Source organism: Benincasa hispida, chromosome 1, assembly GCF_009727055.1.
Source record: "Benincasa hispida cultivar B227 chromosome 1, ASM972705v1, whole genome shotgun sequence".
Taxonomy (NCBI): domain Eukaryota; kingdom Viridiplantae; phylum Streptophyta; class Magnoliopsida; order Cucurbitales; family Cucurbitaceae; genus Benincasa; species Benincasa hispida.
The window spans coordinates 55,059,822-55,079,149 of record NC_052349.1 but is presented as its reverse complement, the minus strand read 5'-3'; the positions used below and the strand labels follow the sequence as shown (position 1 = coordinate 55,079,149).

At 32.3% G+C, this 19,328-nt stretch overlaps 1 protein-coding gene across 5 annotated transcripts; it reads left to right on the top strand.

The window, feature by feature from the left end:
• The first annotated feature begins 1,507 nt into the window (after nt 1–1,507).
• Nucleotides 1,508–5,658, top strand: LOC120090548 (serine/threonine-protein kinase SRK2H-like). 5 transcript variants are annotated; one of them, XM_039048276.1, is made up of 11 exons: nt 1,508–1,627; nt 1,713–1,787; nt 1,916–2,017; nt 2,693–2,719; nt 3,240–3,293; nt 3,384–3,476; nt 4,095–4,187; nt 4,306–4,410; nt 4,484–4,582; nt 4,828–5,058; nt 5,416–5,658. In XM_039048276.1, the coding sequence occupies exons 1-11, from the start codon at nt 1,508–1,510 to the stop codon at nt 5,491–5,493; spliced, it is 1,077 nt and encodes a 358-aa protein (XP_038904204.1). In that variant the 3' UTR covers nt 5,494–5,658. The 5 variants fall into 5 exon arrangements, with proteins under 5 accessions (XP_038904204.1, XP_038904216.1, XP_038904211.1 ...); XM_039048288.1 differs by lacking the exon at nt 2,693–2,719 and having other exon boundaries at nt 5,419–5,658; XM_039048283.1 differs by lacking the exon at nt 2,693–2,719.
• The last annotated feature ends 13,670 nt before the right edge of the window (nt 5,659–19,328 follow it).

Below are 19,328 nucleotides of genomic sequence, written 5' to 3'. Positions count from 1 at the left end.
GTACTAGTGAAATATATCTTATGCTTCCTCTAAGACCGAAACTCTCTCTCTGTAAGGTTTGAGCTCCTCTCAAGTCTTGAGATTTTTTCTCACTAGAATTGTATCTTTCCTTCTAAGAACAAAGTCCCCTTTGCTCGAATGGCTTAAACTTCTCCCAAGCTCTAAGAATCCCTTATGAGATGAATTGTGATACACAAAATGTAAAAAAAAAAATGGAGCATGTCTCCAAGTGATGCAATTCTCTCTTTTTAACACGACTGATACAGTTACAATGTTGCACTTGTAAAGACAGAACGACCAACCTCAACCAGAGGACTAACTCTCCTTTAAATATATACAGTGTAAACAAGGAAGAGCGACCTTAACTTCTAAAACAGTAGTACACTAAAAAAGCAAAAAGATCAGCAAATAGTGTTGCAGAAGAAATATCCCAATAAGGAAAGAATTTTATAGAATATGCATTTTCGAGAAACATTCCTTTGCATGAAACTACAAATACAATGGCATTCTATCATAACATCTACAATAGTTAAACAAATATTGCAAACTACACAAGATCTAACAAATATTAATTCTAACATCCCCACAAGCGAACATGGTGGTTAAATAACTAGACATTGATCGCTGCTTAATACGAATCATGTAGAAGATGTTTTATGGGTAGAAAAATTTGTAGAGATGTGATAATAAAAGACAAGAAAGGAGAATATGGAGTGTGGAATGGAGAGAGAAGCAAATGAAACGAGAGAAGACCTATTTCGCTTGATTGGATAAGGAAGGAAAATGTTCTTCAAAAAGTCATTTTCATTTAAACTCTTTTTGATGAAAAATTGTTTAAAATAAGCTTTGAAAGTTTTTCAAAATACATTTTGAGTAGTTGCATAACATTCAAAATTTTTTAAAAATGATTTATTTTTCAAATTAAACACTTGAAAGGTTAAGTCAAAGGTACCCAAAACGTTGATGAAATAAGGGAAGAGAGAAAAATCAAAATTAATTAAAAAAAAAAAAAAGAGATACAAATAAATTAAGATTCTAATTTATTTGAGAAAGGGAGGAAAAGGAGAAAATATGAAGAATTATGAAATTTAAGATTAAGAGCCCGTTTAAATTGACTTAGATAAAATATTTTTTAAAAAACTCATTTTTATTTAAATACTTTTTATTAAAATTGATGAAAATACACTTGAAAAACTATTTTTGAGTTATTGTCAAATATTCCAATTTCTTCCAAAAATGACTTATTTTTAAATTAAATACTTGAAAATGTATTCTAAATACACCCTAAGATTCAATGAAAATATGCTATTTTTCCTTTTATTTTCTCCCTCAGATTCTCAGCCAGCCATTGCTATTTTTTCCCCCTTTATTTTCCTTTTTGTTTCCAACACCCTGTAATATAGTTTTCAAATCTATTATATAATTATAATAAGTTGAATTCGAGTTTTAGGCCAATAATTCGACCCGCTTTCTTTCGAATCCTTGATTGCTATAGATTTTTGATGAAATGGAGAAGTACGAAGTTGTTAAGGATTTGGGTGCTGGAAGTTTTGGTGTTACTAAGCTCATGAGGAACAAACAGACCAAAGAACTTTTTGCCGTGAAGTTCATAGAACGTGGTCCTACGGTTAATTCTGTTTCCCTTATTCAATTATTCTTTGCTTGTAGATTTCAAATCATCCTTGTTTCTCATTGTTTATGGGCATTCATAGATCGATGAGAATGTTGAAAGAGAGATTATAAACCATAGATTGCTTCAACATCCAAATATCGTTCGTTTCAAGAAGGCAAGTTTTCTTTTTACTTCAAATTTTGCTTCTCATTACTCAAAAAATGCATCAAGTTTTTTAAGTTTAAGAAACATAGGAAATGAAAGATGTATTTCAAGTTGAAGGTTGTTTAATATAATTTGCAGGTTTTTTTAACCCCAACTCATTTAGCTATGGTGATGGAATATGCTGCTGGAGGAGAACTTTTCGAACAAATTTACAATTCTGGTTGTTTTATAGAAGATAAGGTCTACTATCTATTTACTCTCTCTAATATGCTATGAATTGCTAGCTATATTGTTGAGGAGTTTCCTTAGTGGTAAGGACTTGAATGTTTTCAGAAACCTCTCCCAACGTATACATTCGAGCCCCACATTTAAAACTTAATGGCTTAAAACCCTAGCTATCACACACCTCAAGTCCGCATGCATACTTCTTCTAACATTCCCGACAACACGATTGTTGCGGTTGAACAACTCAGACGTTGATAGTCGATTCACTCAGTACCCTCCATAAACAAAGTCCATGTATGGAGTGTGAAATGGGGAGAAAAGCCATCGTCATCTAAACTCTTTTGATAAAAAATTATTTAAAATAAACTTAGAAAGGTTGTCAAAAGTTATTTTAGTGGTTGTTAAATATTCCATTTTTTTTCTAAAATGATTTATTTTTTCATAATTAAATACTTGAAAAATTAAATCAAACACGTCCAAGATGTTGATGAAATAAGTGAAAATGAAAGCTAAAGAAAGCATAGCTCAACATACGAGCACGTTATTGATTTGAGAAAGGGAGAAAAGAGAAGAGAATGTTATGTGAAGGAAGAGAAATATGAGAATTGTGAGAGAATTTGGGGACTTGGGGGAGAAAAAAGATGAAAATTTAAGTGGATCGAGGGAAATTAGGGTGTTGGGGAAATTAAGAAAGAAGAGAGAGAAAAGAGAGAGCTGGTTTTAACAATTTTTTATGCCTCTTGGATTTTTTGTTTTTCTTTTTTCCAATTAAGTTTTGAATACAGATGAAAAATATTAAGAAAAAGATAAAGAGCACACAACAGCGAGAAGAAGAGACATATATATTTTCTGTCTTGAATAGATTTTTCATCTCCATTTCTCTCATTTTGGAGAAGATTTTAAAGATGTTTAAGGATGAGGAAAATCAAAATGGCAATTTCTGCCATTGATTTTAAGAAGAAAAGTGGGAGGAGAATATTTGGAGGATAATGATATACACCATGGGGAAAAGATTCAGGAGATGAGTTAGCTTTCACTTTTTCGTCTCACTGCGTAGAACTCCTCGTCAAAGTCGGAGATTGGTCGATGTTGACGTTCGGTACCGAATATTCGATTTTGCACCAGGTGGTTCTGCCATTTTCTATTAGAAGAATGATGCCCTGATACCACTACAATGAGATAATGGAGGTTTCATTTTAGGGTTTCAACCTCACTACAATGTTCTTATTTGTTACAGGCAAGATATTTCTTCCAGCAGTTAATTTCTGGACTCGATTATATTCATTCAATGGTAGGGTTTAAAAACATACTAAACCTTATATGGTTTATTGTTTAAAAATGTTATACCATATTTTTGATTGAGACAAAATGGTTTATGCAGCAAATATGTCACAGAGATTTGAAGCTAGATAATATCCTTTTAGATGGAAGCATAGCCCCACGTTTGAAGATTTGTGATTTTGGCTACTCCAAGGTCTTCTTGAATATATGATAAATTTATTTGCTCATTCCAAGTTAACATGTTCTTACTTCAAATTTGTTTTGTAGTCAGCCAGATTGTATTCAAAACCAAATTCATCTGTTGGTTTTGCAACATACACTACACCAGTGGATCAAACAAAAGGACAATCTGATGGAAAGGTATTTGAGATAATCAAACTGCAACTAGATTATGACATAGTCTAATGCTAAATTCCTTTGGTCTTGTTTCAAGATATAATCATATCTACATCGTCATCTTTTTGGACGTGCCTTTTAGTTGATAGATGTATTGTCATGTGGAGTTGCTCTCTGTTATAAAATCGACAAATAGAGATAAGAAGAAAAGTGTAAACCGTAGAGAAACGACACAAATGTTTATATGGTTTACTAAGAATTTGTTTCGTCCACGTGAAGAAGAAGAATAGTTTATTATTAAAGAGAATAATTTAGATTACAGAGTAAAGAAGTCTCGAGGGTTAGAGAGTTTATATAGTGTACTTCTCCAAACCGTAAAATTAAAATTGTAAATAACATAAATAAGACAAATACGAAAACAATGCATTCCAACGCTTTTTATGTTATGTTGTTCTATTGTCAATTTGTTTTGAAGTTATACCCGTTGCATTCAACACCAAACACAAATGTTGGATCTCCAACATACGCAGCACCAGAGGTTCTAGCAGAAGTACGATATGATGGAAAGGTATCTGAGATGATCAAACTGCAATTACATTATTGCGAAGTCTATTCCTTAATTCCTTTAGCCTTGTATCAAGATATAATCATATGGACATTGTCTTCTCCTTCGACGTGTGTTTTAGATGGCTGATGTGTGGTCATGTGGAGTTACTCTCTACGTTATGTTGTTCGGTGCATATCCTTTCGAAGACTCGAACGATCCTAAAAACTTCTCCAAGACTTTTAAGGTACATTACTTCCCTACACTAACTCAAGTAAAGTCATCATCTTTCTAACTTCCATTTTTTTTTTCTTTTGCAGCGAATAATGGCTATTCATTATAAAATACCAGAAAATATTCCCATATCTCAAGATTGTCGACACCTACTCTCTTGCATTTTTGTTCGAAATCCCAAAAGGGTATTTTTTTGTCACAAACAACTAATATAGTTTTCTCATTTCCTTATTGGTCGTTCTAAGTACACAATTATCCTCACTTTATATAATATCACATAGTTTAAAAATAATCTAAAGTATGAGAAAACATTAGTTCGTAAATCACAGTGAAGTCACCTCCCTTCTTTCCAATTTTTACCTTCATTAAGGTGTTGGGTTATATTGCTTCTCTTCAATTTAATTCTTATTATAGTCTAATTATATGATAGAGAATTTCAATAGAAGAGATCAAGAGGCACCCGTGGTTCTTAGCGAAGTTGCCATGGGAATTGACAAAACGAGTCCAATTAATCTTCCTTATGAGGGAGAATCAAACCTTCTCTCATCAAAGCGTGGAAGAAATCATGAAGATCGTGGGGGAAGCGAGAAAGCAGCTGCCCCAATCATTGACAACTATCATGGGCTATAGGTCGAAAACTGAGGAGGATGATGAAAAAGAGGTGGAAGAAGAGGGGGAAGAGGATGACGAGGCAGAGTTAGAAGAAGAGGAGGAAGACGAAGAAGAAGATGAAGAAGAAGGAGAAGCGAGAAAGCAGCTGCCTCCATCATTGACAACTATCATGGGCTATAGATCGAAAACTGTAGAATATGATGAAAAAGAGGTGGAAGAAGAGGAGGAAGAGGATGACGAGGAAGAGTTGGAAGGAGAGGAGGAAGATGAAGAAGATGAAGACAAAGAAGAAGAAGATGAAGAAGAAGAAGTTGAAGAAGAGAAGGAAGATGAAGAAGAGGAGGAAGATGAAGAAGAAAAAGAAGTTGAAGAAGAAGAAGATGAACAAGAATAAGTTGAAGAAGAGGAGGAAGACGAAGAAGATGAAGACGAAGAAGAAGAAGTTGAAGAAGAGAAGGAAGATGAAGAATATGAGTATGAATAGATGGTGAAAGAAATTCATTTTTCAAAGGAGAAAATACTTTATCATCATTTAGAAGCATAACATAACATAATGTAATGTGTTCTATCTCTTTATATTATTGAGGCTAGTTGGTGTTATGTGTATAGTAGTATTCATAGTTATTGTTTTCCAACAGTTTTGAGCTAAACAATATTATCAACAGACTTTTAAATTCTAAGTGTGTTCATATAGTGTTTGAGTTTCATAATTGTTACTATTCTTGTAAAAGTTTATATGAACTATGTGAAAGTATTTATAGTTATTGTTATTATTCTTGTAAAAGTTTAAGTGGAGAAAGTTTGACTGTATGCATTTTGGTTTTGGGGAAGAACTCATTCATTACATTACTTGGCATACTTTAATGAACTTTCTAAAACAGCGGTGCAGTGTCCTGGACTTTGGTAATCAATCATGCACAATTCATAAAGAGGTATTTTATTTGCTTTCTTCTTGAATGTGTTATTCTAGTTGGAGTACTAAACTTTTTTGGTTAAAAGTGGCATTGTCATTTTAATTCAATATTGCAAAAAAAAAAAAATAGAACATTTTAGCATGTCACAAATAAGTTATATATAGTTATTTTAGTTATTTACTATAACCTATTTTTTTGTAAAGTAAAACATCTAACCAATATTTTTTTCTATTTACAAAATTCTAATTTTGACATTTATGTAAAATATTTGTTGTCTCGAAAAAAATCATATTTTTTATTATTTTTTAAATGAATCTTCTTTCTTATCTTATTAAGAAAAAAAATGTTAATTTGCTAATTTAAAACTTTTGATAAAACCTCCCTCAAAATGTTCTTTGTTTTGTATGGTTTAAGAGGGCAATAATAATTCTTTAGTATAAGTTATAAATCTCAACTAACACAACACACCTAACAGTTAATAAAATTATGAGGTTATTCTATTTTGTTAACTTAAAGAAAATTAAAAAAAAAAAATCATTTATGTACATAATAGTTCTAAAAACATAATTCTAAAAAATGTGGAAGATGAATGGTTGTTATACTTTTAAAATTAAGAAGATTAAATCTATTTTTATCAATTATCTCTCTAATTTTCTCAATCTATGTATATAAATTTTGTTAGAACAAATATTACAAGAAAGACCACTTTCAATGGCGCAAAAAACATGTTGCTAAAAGGCGGGAAACACCCGTAAAATTATTAACAATACCTAAGTGCATCCTGCTGTATCTACCATTGTAGCAGCGTAGTCAATAATTTTAGCAACACACTGTTCACGCCATACTAAAACATCACTTTTACTAGCGCATGCATGTTATATTAATCTCACATTTTGCAATATTCTATGCGTTGCTAATGGTGATTGACAAAGTTAAGTATAGCATCATATAAGTTGTTACTAAATCTCATATTCCGATAGTCATTTAGCTACCGTTTTTTGTCAGAGATTACTAACTCTTTAATAATTCTTTCATAATTATGTATGTGTAACCCTCTGTTTTCAAACGTCAGTAGTCGACCCCAACTATGCTACCGAAGTTGGAAAGTCAAAGTTGAAACCAATTTTAGAAATCCTATCCATTTCTGGAGATTGAGTTATTCTAAATCCTATGTTAAAACCCTTCGAGGCGATAGCCATCGTTAAACAACTAACGGGGCCGACTTCAAGATGACAAGTAAGCGCAACATGCGAATCTCATGGTTCAAATCAACAGAAGATACCATAGAATATTTTGACACATATCCTTCACCCACTTACTATGAACTACTTCCCCTATTCGATTTGATCATGATCGCATGACAGACACTTTTCGAATGTGGCAGTCAAGGTATAATCAACACGAAATGTTGCATGGATCTCACGGTGGGAATTTTCTAAGGACGTGAGAATTGAAACTAATATATCGTATACAACAGCAAGCGGAACTAAGAGGTCGATCCACAGGAAAATTTTATTTAATCTTTTCTTTAACCTAGCTTAACTATGAAAGCTATAAAACGAGGGGTTCTTTTTTATTAAGATAAGAAACATACTAAAAATCAAAAGATAAAGGATAGTTCTAATCAAGTTTAGAATAATCTTGCTTCTAATCTAAGTTAGACGTTCAATGCAATTTTTATCATTGAATTCTACAAATTTAATTCACAATCGGATTAACTCGCAACTACCCACTTAACTAGATTAAACTAGTCTCTACAAAGGCGGACAACGAGCATTAACCTAATCAAGTGTGCGTCCTAATCAACAATTAAAGTAGAATAGCCCTAACCCTAATAAATCTATATGCTTCTACCTCTATTGGGTTCGGTAGCGACCATAAAGAAGAGAAAGCACGCGAATTAAGTTCTAGGATTCAATTGTGCCGATTAATTTTTAAGATAGCTTACTCAATTAACTGAATTTTCTTCAAATCTAATAATTAGTGCATCTTAGAATAGTCATTCAACACACAATTACTATTTCCTCTTACAAATCTTGGCTAGAAATTTAATCAAACACATTAAAAGTAATACATTTAATCATGAGTGAATGTCACAAAACCAAGTATCAAGGCTAAACATGTTCAAGATATAGATCATTCAACATGCTTCAAGAATTAAAAACGGATTCAAGAATGCTTAAATCAGATTTCAAATCATAAAGACAAGTAGAAAACTCAAAATAATTTCTAACAACTCTTGAAATAGAAACAAGATTCAATTACTTCACAAATCCATAGACAAATTCATGAAGAATTACAAGCTATTGATTACAATTAAAAAAGAAATCAAAATCTAACCAAAGTAAGAAACAAAATTACCATAGAGACTAATTGATACAGAGAAAAATTCAAGCCTCCATTGAAATCGTGCTTCCTCTCTCAGCAAAAATGAAATAAAAACTATTTATATATGTAGGGTAGCATCGCGACCCGAGGGTTAGCATTGGAATGCTAAATCGCAAAAAAAGTCCAGAAACATTGTGCTTGAGACATGACGTCGGTGCTTTACTTTGCGTTGCATGAGACGCACATGGGATGAATCGCATCAAAATCTGGAACATTGCAATGTTGTAGGGAGCGTTGCAACCCTGCCCTGTTTTGCAGCAAAAGCGAGTGTTTTGTCTTCAAGCATTGCTCGACGCTTCTCCTAGGATCGTAATGTTGAAACTCGATGGTCTTACTGAAGTTTGCATTTTTTTAATCCCCATGTTATGGCCTTCCGAATGGGTGGTCACTCTAAGATGACACACGGGAGGAACATGGAATCTCATGATGCAGCCTAATGGACGAGACTGTAGGATGCGTTGACACACTTCCTTCTCCCACTTACTATGAACAAATTCCCTCATTCACCTTGTTATTGACTCATGAAAACACTTATGGAGGTTGTGCCCAAGGCGATACGAAGCCAGGTATGGATCTCACAGTGTGAACTCTTAGGGACATGAGAGCTAAAAATAATATATCATATATACCTTTTCTTCTCCCATTGAAGTGTTCTAGATGGTTTGGGTATACTTTAACTTAGGCATATTCAAACTAATTAAATATATCCTATGTCTAGGTGTTTATCCGAGTATAACTTTTAAACTAGATTTAACCTACGATGTCTAAGTGATAAACTCTTTAAAACCTCACATTGCTCACACATGCTCATAAAATCGGGTTAACCTAACTTAAAAACTAGCTCGATCTCAAGGTGCAGGTGTTCCGTAAACTGTCAACTTAAGTACCTCCAGCTTTAGTCAGGATCTTGCGAAGTGATTTTTCTTGTAACCTTAGTTTTACAAGTTATCAACCTATTTTAATTATTAAAAAATGTTGTGTTTGTTAACTCTATGTGAGCATGCAAATTATTTTGTTATAGATTTTAAGAGTTTAATTCATTTATAACAATTCTAACTTAGACAATATTTATAACATACATCTAATATTTTATAAATTAATATTACAACTTATATTAGTTATCATTAAATCCTATATATACATACTATATATTATAACATTTATAACATACATTCAATGCATGAAACATGCTTATCCTATGGTGGGATTTTAATTCTGTATGGTATATTTTATTCACAAAAAAAATTTAATTTAATTAATACATTCATTCATAATGCATAATTAATTAAACACGCTAAAGTGAACCAGTTTTGGCATCTTAGGCTATCAAAAAACTAAATTATTACAATAATAAATTGAAAAATCGACTTAAACCGCTCCCGAACACTTTTTAAGCGACCCGAACCAAGTGAAAATAGCTTGAATCAGACCTTTAAAGCTTCAAATAGGACAGAGTTGGCTAGAAAAGGTTTATCCAGATTGAACCAATCCTGTTGGACCATTCTTCCTCGTGCGCGAAATTCTAGGAAAACTTCGAACAACATCACAACACGTGAAATTCTGGAAAAACTTTCAACAGCATCGTGGTGCTTTACCTTGGGTCCCAGCTCCCTACTTTGGTTTTGCTCTAAATCTCTTCAAATTACAACCTAATTTCAACTCTAATGACTTTAGAAAAATTATAGACCATTCTTTACACATTAAAGCCCATATTCAAATAGGAATTTATAATTATTTCATCAAATTTAAGTTTAAAAAAAGATGCCAAAACTATAATATATCCAACTTTAGCAACAATAATATTCATCTCATTGAATTCCATCCACCAAGCTTAAATTAATGCAAATTGAGTACTTAAAACGTGCTCTGATACCAATTGCAAGCATGCAAGCAGAAGCAATTAGGATCTAAAGCATTCTAATTACATTAATTTTATGGATTAAGCATACTTGTTCAAAACCGAAAAAGAGGGTTTGAAGAACAAACCTTGATGTAGCTCAAAATTGAAGCAATCATTTGGTTTTTTTTATCACAAACACTTCGTGGACTACCGCTAGAGTCTTCTCTGTTATTCAAAGGCCTTAGAACGGATTGTGGGATCCAAATATTGTGATAAATTGAAGTTGAAATTGGAATTTAAGAGAGTTTAAATTATGGAGCCTTGAGAGAAAAATTTAAACAAATTTCTCAAAAATTAACCAACTTCAATCCTTTGATCCTCTATTTATAGAGAGAACCAAGAAATTGAATTTAATCTCTTAGTGACACCACGTATTAGATTAATTAGTGGGAATTGAGGTCTTTGAAAGAGGTTCAATGGGAGAAACCCATTACCTCCTAAAATTACTTTAATTTTTAATTTCTAAAAATTAATATTAAATGAATTTTTCTTAATTTGAAATAAAATTAATTCATATAATTAATTTAAAATTTTAATTAATAATATTAATTTAATATCAAATATTAAATTAATAATTAACACCAATCTCGATCATGAATCCCTATATGTAAACAATATTTAAATCATATTTAAATATTTCAAATTCTCCATATTTTTTAATTCATAATTAAACAAAAAGACGTTAAGTATATCGAATATAATTAATGCTTACTTCCTGTATAGAATTTGAACATTTTCAATTTTCTCATCACATTGTTCTAAGGTTTAGTTCGATATGAGCTAGCAATGGAATCTAAGGATCCTACAGATCATGAGCTCCAACGATCCGAGATTAATCGTCTAAACTCTTTAACCTAGTTGACCAACATTTGTTAACTACTAGGACACTCCACTATAGCTGAGTAGTTACACTCTCCTCACTATAGATATGCTCATGTCCACAATAACCATGATTAGTGAGTCAATTCTTCATATGTTATTCGTAATTACAGCTGGATCAAAATTATCTTTTACCCTTATAATTACATTTTGTTCCTGAAGTCCCACTGATCCTCTAAGAAGCAATTTTTTTGTGGTCCAACCACCAAATCGAGTCCCTTTCGAGCCATTCAAAAGGTAGGGGCCCCTTGTTCAAGACCCAAAGTCAACACTTAAGAGAACAACCGATCTACTATTCCTAGAATCAGGTAGGAGCAAATTCCATCTTGCAAGACTATGTTCTCAGCTATCTACTCGATCTTATCCCTAAAATGATAGGCTTATTGAGTCGATGAACTGGGGTCACTCTCAACAATGTAGATTAAAAGATAAACCCAAATAAACAAGAGGTCATAGTTAGCTCAAGATTAAGATTTAGTTACCTAGGTCACCGTATTGAAATAGTTAGTCTTAATAGTTACCGGTGTTTATAAAGTAAAAATGACTATTTCCAGGTCTGGTCTTATGCAAACTCATTGCATTGGATGCTCCTACTCGCATGTCTCTACATGAACGATTTAGGATCATATCGTTTGTATCAAATACAAAGTGGGTCGCATCCCTAGTATCCCCAAGATATGATACCCAACCTTATTGTTATACTATAGACCATTTTTGTTATTACTCAAAATTGATCCACTTTTATGTATTCGTATATAGTTCAAGTATTCATGCTATCGTTAGAGGTCCTTAGTTGATTGGATTTAGGGTTCTTAAATGCAGTTCACATATTCCCTAACACCTTTACTAAATAAACCTCAATAACAAATTTATTGTAAAATAGAATATGTTTATTGCCACAAACATGAATAACAACTTTATTGTAAAATAGAATATGTTTATTGTTTACAAACGATGATTTTTAGGACATAAAACCTAACAAACTTCCACTTGCACTAAAACTTCAGTGGGGTCACATATATAATTTTGAGCAAGGACAAGATTGGTAGGCTAACTTCGTCCAAATAATTGTGCAGAAGAAAGAGAACAAGGGAACGGGCTAGGTGCGATGTGCGTCTAACTAATATTCCCCATGTTAGCTAGAAGATATAAAAGAGCAAAATTTTGACCCATAAAAGACCTAAGCTCATATGTCCATACCCAGGAAAGAGATAAGAGTACAATATAAACACTGCGATTAACATTGCTTAACTGTGGTGGATGCGCTTGGACCACGCTTGGAATCTAATAAAGAGGCTGACTCGACGCTCCCCACTAAACCCATAACCAGGGATCACCCAAAAGTCATTTTGGTCTAGATTAATAAATTCATACTCGTGTTAAAATAATGAAGTATGACATAAAAAACCACATATAACTCTATTTAAGGATGGAGAAAGCGTGCTTGGGCTGTGGACCAGGGTACCTAACAAAAGTACTTAATTATGCTAGACTCAGTGGCCCCGAAGTTTAAGAAGGACTTCATGACTGCTGGGTTGAAATCCCTAGCGCACCGGAAAAAAATTCCATACCATTTTCAGATTTTAATAATAAATTAATAGAGGAAATAAAATTTAGAATCCCTTACTTTCGTTGAGGACTCTAGAGGGCTTCACCAACTATTGCATCTATAATCTTGATTCCTCTGCTGCAAATCAAATGAACACCATCAAAATAGTTTTACCAGTATTCTCCTTAGTCTAGTGAGGTAGAAGGAGGTGGATCTTTGGAAAGAATTTTCTATAGGAAAAAAAAATCTTGTTTTGTACTGTAATGCAAAGAGAACTAACTAGATAAAGGATGAAGTTGGGAGAAGATCTCTCTCCCACTCCCATATAACTCCCCACGTTCCGGAGTTTGTTACAAATTTAATCAAATTTAATTCATTTTATTAAATAACAATAAATTAATTTAATTTAAAAACTAAATTAATTCAAAATTTAATTTATTAAAATAAATCAAATAATTATTAATTAATCAAATTAATTAATAATAATTAAATATCTCATATTTGATTAAATGTGTATGAGAATACCCTCTCTCGTAACATATAGTCTTAATTCAATTAATTTAATTAAATCAAATTTAATTAAATTAGATAATTAATTAATTCTCACATTTATTAATCATTAAACTAAATATTACATGTTTAATTTAACCTTATAATTGAATCATATTCAATTATGTTATCTCTCATATTACCTATAGTCTTAATGTGTATCTAATGCGCATTAATTTTGACCTATAATTTTAATATGAATTCTATTCATATTACATATAATATTTGAACGCCTTCAAATATTTAATTCTTTAAATTAATTTTTGAATCAAATTCAAAATAAATTAATATTATAAATTTTGATTAAAATATAAACTTTATATTATAATGTATAACCATGCATTATATTCTTTCCATTAGTAAATTTGAACATTTTAAACTACATTAATTACCTCAATACTCTTTATTAGCTGCCAGTGGGACCTAACGGACCTATAGATTAGAAACTTCAATGATATGAGATTAATGGTTAAACTCATTAACCAAGTTAATTAACATTCGTTAACTGTAGGTACACTCCACTATAGACCTATAATTGCACTCTTCTCACTGCAGTTATATTTCTGTTTCCACCGATATTGACCAATAATAGCAAGTTAGTCCTTCACAAGTGTTCGTAACACCAATTGGATCAAATTACCATTTTACCCCTAGATTACCTCTGTATTATTAAGTATCAATTCTCCTCTAACGAACAACTTATTTATGGTCCAACCATTAAACAGAATTCCCTTGCGGGCCATTAAAAAGGTAGGGTCCTTTGTTCAAGTTGTTGGGAATGTCTTAGAACTCGCAGTTCGTAAATTTTGTATTAAACATTCTATTTATCAAATAAAATATTTTTGAGTATCCTATTCAATAAAAGTTGCCGATTTTTGCATTCTATTATGAAAATCCAAAAAACATATCTATGGCTATAGTGTGAATACTTTAACTTTATATAGTGACATAAATAGGATCAAGTTAATATTATATAGCCTAAATGGTCTAGAAGTATATGGATAAAATTGGGTATCTCATCCTGGTAACACTATTGGATGCGGCCCATTTTGCATAGGTAATACAGATGACATGATCCACAAATCATTCATGTAGAGACATGTGAGTAGCGCATCCTATGCAATGAGTTTGTATATAGACTAGACCACAAAATAGTCACTTTTCTTTATAATGGTCTTTTACTATTAAAACTGACTATTTCATACTTAAGTAACCTAGGATAACTCGATCTTAATCCAGAGCTAGCTATGAACTCCTGTCTATTCTGGATTATCCTTTGATCTGCATGGGTGAGAGTAGTCCAACAATGCTGCTCAATAAGCCTTCCATTTTAGGGATAAGACCGAATAGATAGCTGGGGACATAGCCCTACAAGATGGAATTAACTCCTACCCATTTTAGGGTTAGCAGATAGGTTCTTCTCTTAAGTGTTGGTTCCAGGTCTTGAATAATCGGGGCCCCGCCTTCTCATGATAGAGAAGGACATGATTTATAAGTAGTATTATGAATCAAAATTATTCATTAGACGGTCAGTGGGAACTTAAGAAACAAGATGTATTTACAGGAGTAAAACGGTAATTTTGATCCAGCTATAATTACGAACAACATGTAAAGGATCGACTTACTGATTATGGTTTATATGGACAGAAATATATCTACAGTGAGGAGAGTGCAATTATCAAGCTATAGTGGTGTGTCTTGATAGTTAACCACTAGTAATTAATTCGATTAAAGAGTTTTAACAAATTAATTACAGATCGTTGGAGCTCATGATCTATAAGTCCATTAGGTCCCTCTACTAGCTCATTAAATTCAAATAACAAATTTAGTATTGACGTATGAAATTGGGGTTATGACTTTGAAGTGTTCAAAATCATTTTTAGGGTTTTCGATTGATTGTATATGATACAAATAAAAACGATTAATTTAATTGAAATTAAACGAAATTAGAAATCAATTAATATTTAAATTATGATTTAAATATAAAATTGATTTATTGGTGAATTTGATACTTTATTAATTTAATATTTAGATATTAAATTAATATTATTTTAATTAAAATTAGTTTTATTTAAATTAATTATTTTGAATTAATTTTATAAAAATAATTTATATATTTAAATAAAATGATTTTTGAAATCATTTTCAAGTTAATGGGTTTTTCCAATTTTTGGGATAAACCCACTAACAAATATGATACATTCTCACCAAAATCCTTTTTTTTCTTTTTTTCTTTTTTTTTTGTGATGATCTTCAAGCTAGAGCTGCCCACAATGCAAGCATTCTGAATTTTACTTGCTGAAGTAAAAAGCTTAAAACCCTACACATCCCTCACTTGTTCATCATCAATTCAACTTGATTTAAGTGGTTTCACCACACCTTCCAACTTGTGCATAGTAGAGAAGATCTCGGTGGTAGTCCTCTTGAAGTCTCAATCTCTATTTTGGTGGATTTCAGCTGAATTTGTAAAGGAAATCTTCAAAGGTAATATATGTTTCAAACCCTCTCCTGAATATCACATGAACAACATGCTTCAAACTCAAATTAAATGTTGTTTAAGTGCTTATTGATTCTGAAGTCTTCCATTGCATGATATTTCATTCCTCCAATTGGTATCAGAGCATGATTTTAGTGCTCAACTATTGTTAATTTTAGTTTGGTGGGGGGGTTTTTATGAACTGCATAAAATAGTATGCACATATTGTTTTTCCAGTGTTTTAGCATTTTAATCCTTTCAATTATGTTGTTTCTCTTATAACTGGGTCTTGTTGGATGGGCCTTAATGTGTATTTAAGAGTCTGTAATTCATATGGAGTCATTAGAAGTTCAAATTAGGATGTAATTAACGAAAAAAGTGAAGAAGGTCGAGCTGTAGATTTCCAATTCTTCAGCTACTGTTTGAATTTCCAACGAGATTGGACCTAGTTCCAGCGAGATTCTATTGGAATTTCGAGCGAGATTTCGAGTTCAAGCAAGATTTTAAATTGAGTTTAAGCGAGATTTCTAGTTACGAGATTCTGATGGAATTCCAAGTGAGATTTCAAGTTCGGGCGAGATTTTGAATCAAGTTCGAGCAAGATTTCAAGCAAGGAGCGAGATTCTGATGTTTTGAGCGAGATTTCAACCAGCAACAAGAGATCAAGTTTGAGCAAGATTTCTACATGGAGTGAGATCCTGTTCAAACCAAGCGAGATCTTGGTCCATCAGCAACATTCGGTTTATCCAAGCGAGATTCTTGAACCGATTTAAGAAGATTGACTGGTTTGACCGGTTTTCTTCAAACTTGACCTGGTTCATTTTCAAAATTGTTTTGATTGGCCTAGTTCAAGTGGTTCACAACCGGTTCAAGCATTTTTGGGCCTCATTTTATAGCTGTTCGAGCAGTCCAGAAGTTGTTTAGAGCTTCTACCTGTTTATTTATAATACTTAAAACTTTTGTTTGCTTAAAAATTCCAAATCTAAAACCGTATCAGTATGTGTTTAATTGGTGAATGATATAAATAAATAAATCTTGTATGTGCATATAGTATACCATATGGATTTAAAATCCCACCTTAGGAAGCATGTCACATGTATTGAAAGTATGTTATAAATTGTTATAATATATAGTATGCATGTATAGGATTTCTTTTAATATAAATGCTATATTGAATGCCTTTGATGAATGTTGTAGATGTTTAGCATGTTTATATTTTGTAAGTTGTTATAAAACATAGTTAGACTTTAAAATCAATAACAAAGATATACAACATGCTCACTTAGGTTAACAACTAGTTTTAATTGTTAAAATAGATTGTTGCCTTATAAAATTTAGTTACAAACTCAAATCGGTTCATAAACCTGTCTAAGGCTGGGGGTACTTAAGTTGATGGTTTACATAACACCTCCTACCTTGGGATTATGACCGAGATATTGAGTATTGTTAACTGATTTTATGAGCTTAAGTGAGTGGTGTGAGGTTTAAAACTAGTTTAAACACTTAGACATTGTAGGGATATATCCAAATGTAAATGTTATACTTGGATAAAAACGATTTAGACTTAGGTTGTTTAAAAAGTTAGCCCTTTTTTAAAAAAAAAAACTGAGTAAATAGACACCAAAACATTTAGAATACTTCAGTGGGAGATTAATAATATATTCGATATATAGTTATTAGCTCTCATGTCCTCAAGAATTCACACCATGAGATCCATGCTTGGCTTCGTGTCACTTTTACCGCGACTACTTCATTCGGAAAGTGTTTGCATGGGTCAATAACAAGGTGAATGAGAGAAGTAGTTCATAGTAAGTGGATGAAGGAAATGTGTCAACATTGTCCTACAGTCTCCTCCATTAGTTTGAACCGTGAGATTCCTATGTTGTGCCTGCTGTCGTTTTTAGGCGACACTAGCTAGTCGTTAACCACGGCGACTCCCGTAGAGGTTGTAACATAGGATTCGGAACAACCTAAGCTTCAGTAATGAATAGAGTCTTATAGTTCCATCTTGGGTATTGTCTTCCATCTCGGGGGCATATTCATACCGTTCTATAAGATTTGAAAAATGGCAGTTCACATTACAAAAATTACTAATTGTTAGTAAAGATCTTGACCGAAAACGATAACCAAAAAGACTATAGGAGTAAAGAGTTATTTTGATATAGTATTTGGTCAAGAATTATCTTGCTTCAGTGAAGGAATTGTTGACTGCCCCATGATAGCAACTATTCTAAATCACGAAAGTATTGTTGCAAATAAATAAAGATTTATTGGGTACTTTATTATTTTTGCTAAAATTGGATTTAGATGCATCAAATTTAATAGAATTTGTTTAATTTTTCAGCAATTTCGAATTCAATTATACAACTGCTAGCTTCCGAAAAGTTTAAGGGTGATAGATATTCAAACTGGAAATCCAACATCAATACAATATTAGTTGTGGATGATTTGAGGTTTGTGTTGACGGAGGAATGTCCTCCAGTTCCCAGTACAACAGCGAACCGAAATGATTGGGACATCTATGATCGGTGGGTTAGGGCTAATGAAAAAGCTCGGGCCTACATCATAGCAAGTATATCCGATGTACTTAATAAGAAACATGAGGTAATGCCCACTGCCTGTGAGATAATGGCATCACTTTAGAAGATGTTTGAGCAACTATCATCCTATGTTCAACATGAAGCCATTAAGTATGTCTACAGTACTTGCATGAAAGATGGTTCCAACGTTAGAGAACAGGTTCTCGATATGATGGTCCACTTTAATATTGTTGAGGCCCATGGGCAATGATAGATGAGATAAGTCAAGTAAGTATGATATTGGAATCTCTCCCGGAGAGTTATCTACCTTTTAGAACCAATGTTGTTATGAAAAAAATTACTTATAATTTGACAATATTGTTGAATGAGTTACAGACATATCAGTCTATGATGAAACTTAAGAAAAAAGAAGTAAATGTTATTTTCCAATCTACGAAGTTTTTTAAGAGGCCGACGTCTGGAACAAGACCCACTGATAACAAGAAGTCTGCTCCTTCTTCTTCAAAAGATAAATCTGTACAAATGAAGAAGAAGGGTAAAGGGAATAAGAAATCCACTACTAAGAAAAATAAAAACAAAAACAAAAACAAGACTCTCAAAGGAAAGTGATTCCATTGTGGAAAGGATAGGTACTGGAAGCGTAACTACCCAAAATATTTGGCAGAAAAGAAAGCGAAAAAGGAAAAACAAGGTAAATCAGATTTACTAGTAGTTGAAACATGTCTAGTGGAGAATACTCACCTAACCTGGATATTAGATTCAGACGCTGCTAATCATGTTTGCACTTATCTACAGGAAACTAGTTCTTGGAGAGAACTTTCAGAACAGGAAATGACTTTCAAGGTTGGAACGAGTGAAGTCATTTCAGCTCATTCAGTAGGAGATGTCAAGCTATTTTTTGGAAAATCTTTCATCTTACTAAGGAAGTTGTATTATGTACCTAAGATGAAAAGAAACTTAATCTCCATTTCCTGTCTGCTAGAAAATATGTACAGAATATCTTTTGAATCTAATGAAGTGTTTTTTTTTTCAAAAAGTGTTCATATTTGTACTGCAAGACTCGAAAATAACTTGTACATATTAAAATCAACTGAAGTAAAGGTCATTCTAAATATAGAGATGTT

Coding starts and splice junctions, on each gene's coding strand:
- LOC120090548 (XM_039048276.1), top strand. CDS start 1,508: ATGGAGAAGTACGAAGTTGTTAAGGATTTGGGTGCTGGAAGTTTTGGT. Junction 3,294..3,383: donor TCGATTATATTCATTCAATG/GTAGGGTTTAAA, acceptor TGGTTTATGCAG/CAAATATGTCACAGAGATTT. Junction 3,477..4,094: donor GTGATTTTGGCTACTCCAAG/GTCTTCTTGAAT, acceptor TTTGTTTTGAAG/TTATACCCGTTGCATTCAAC.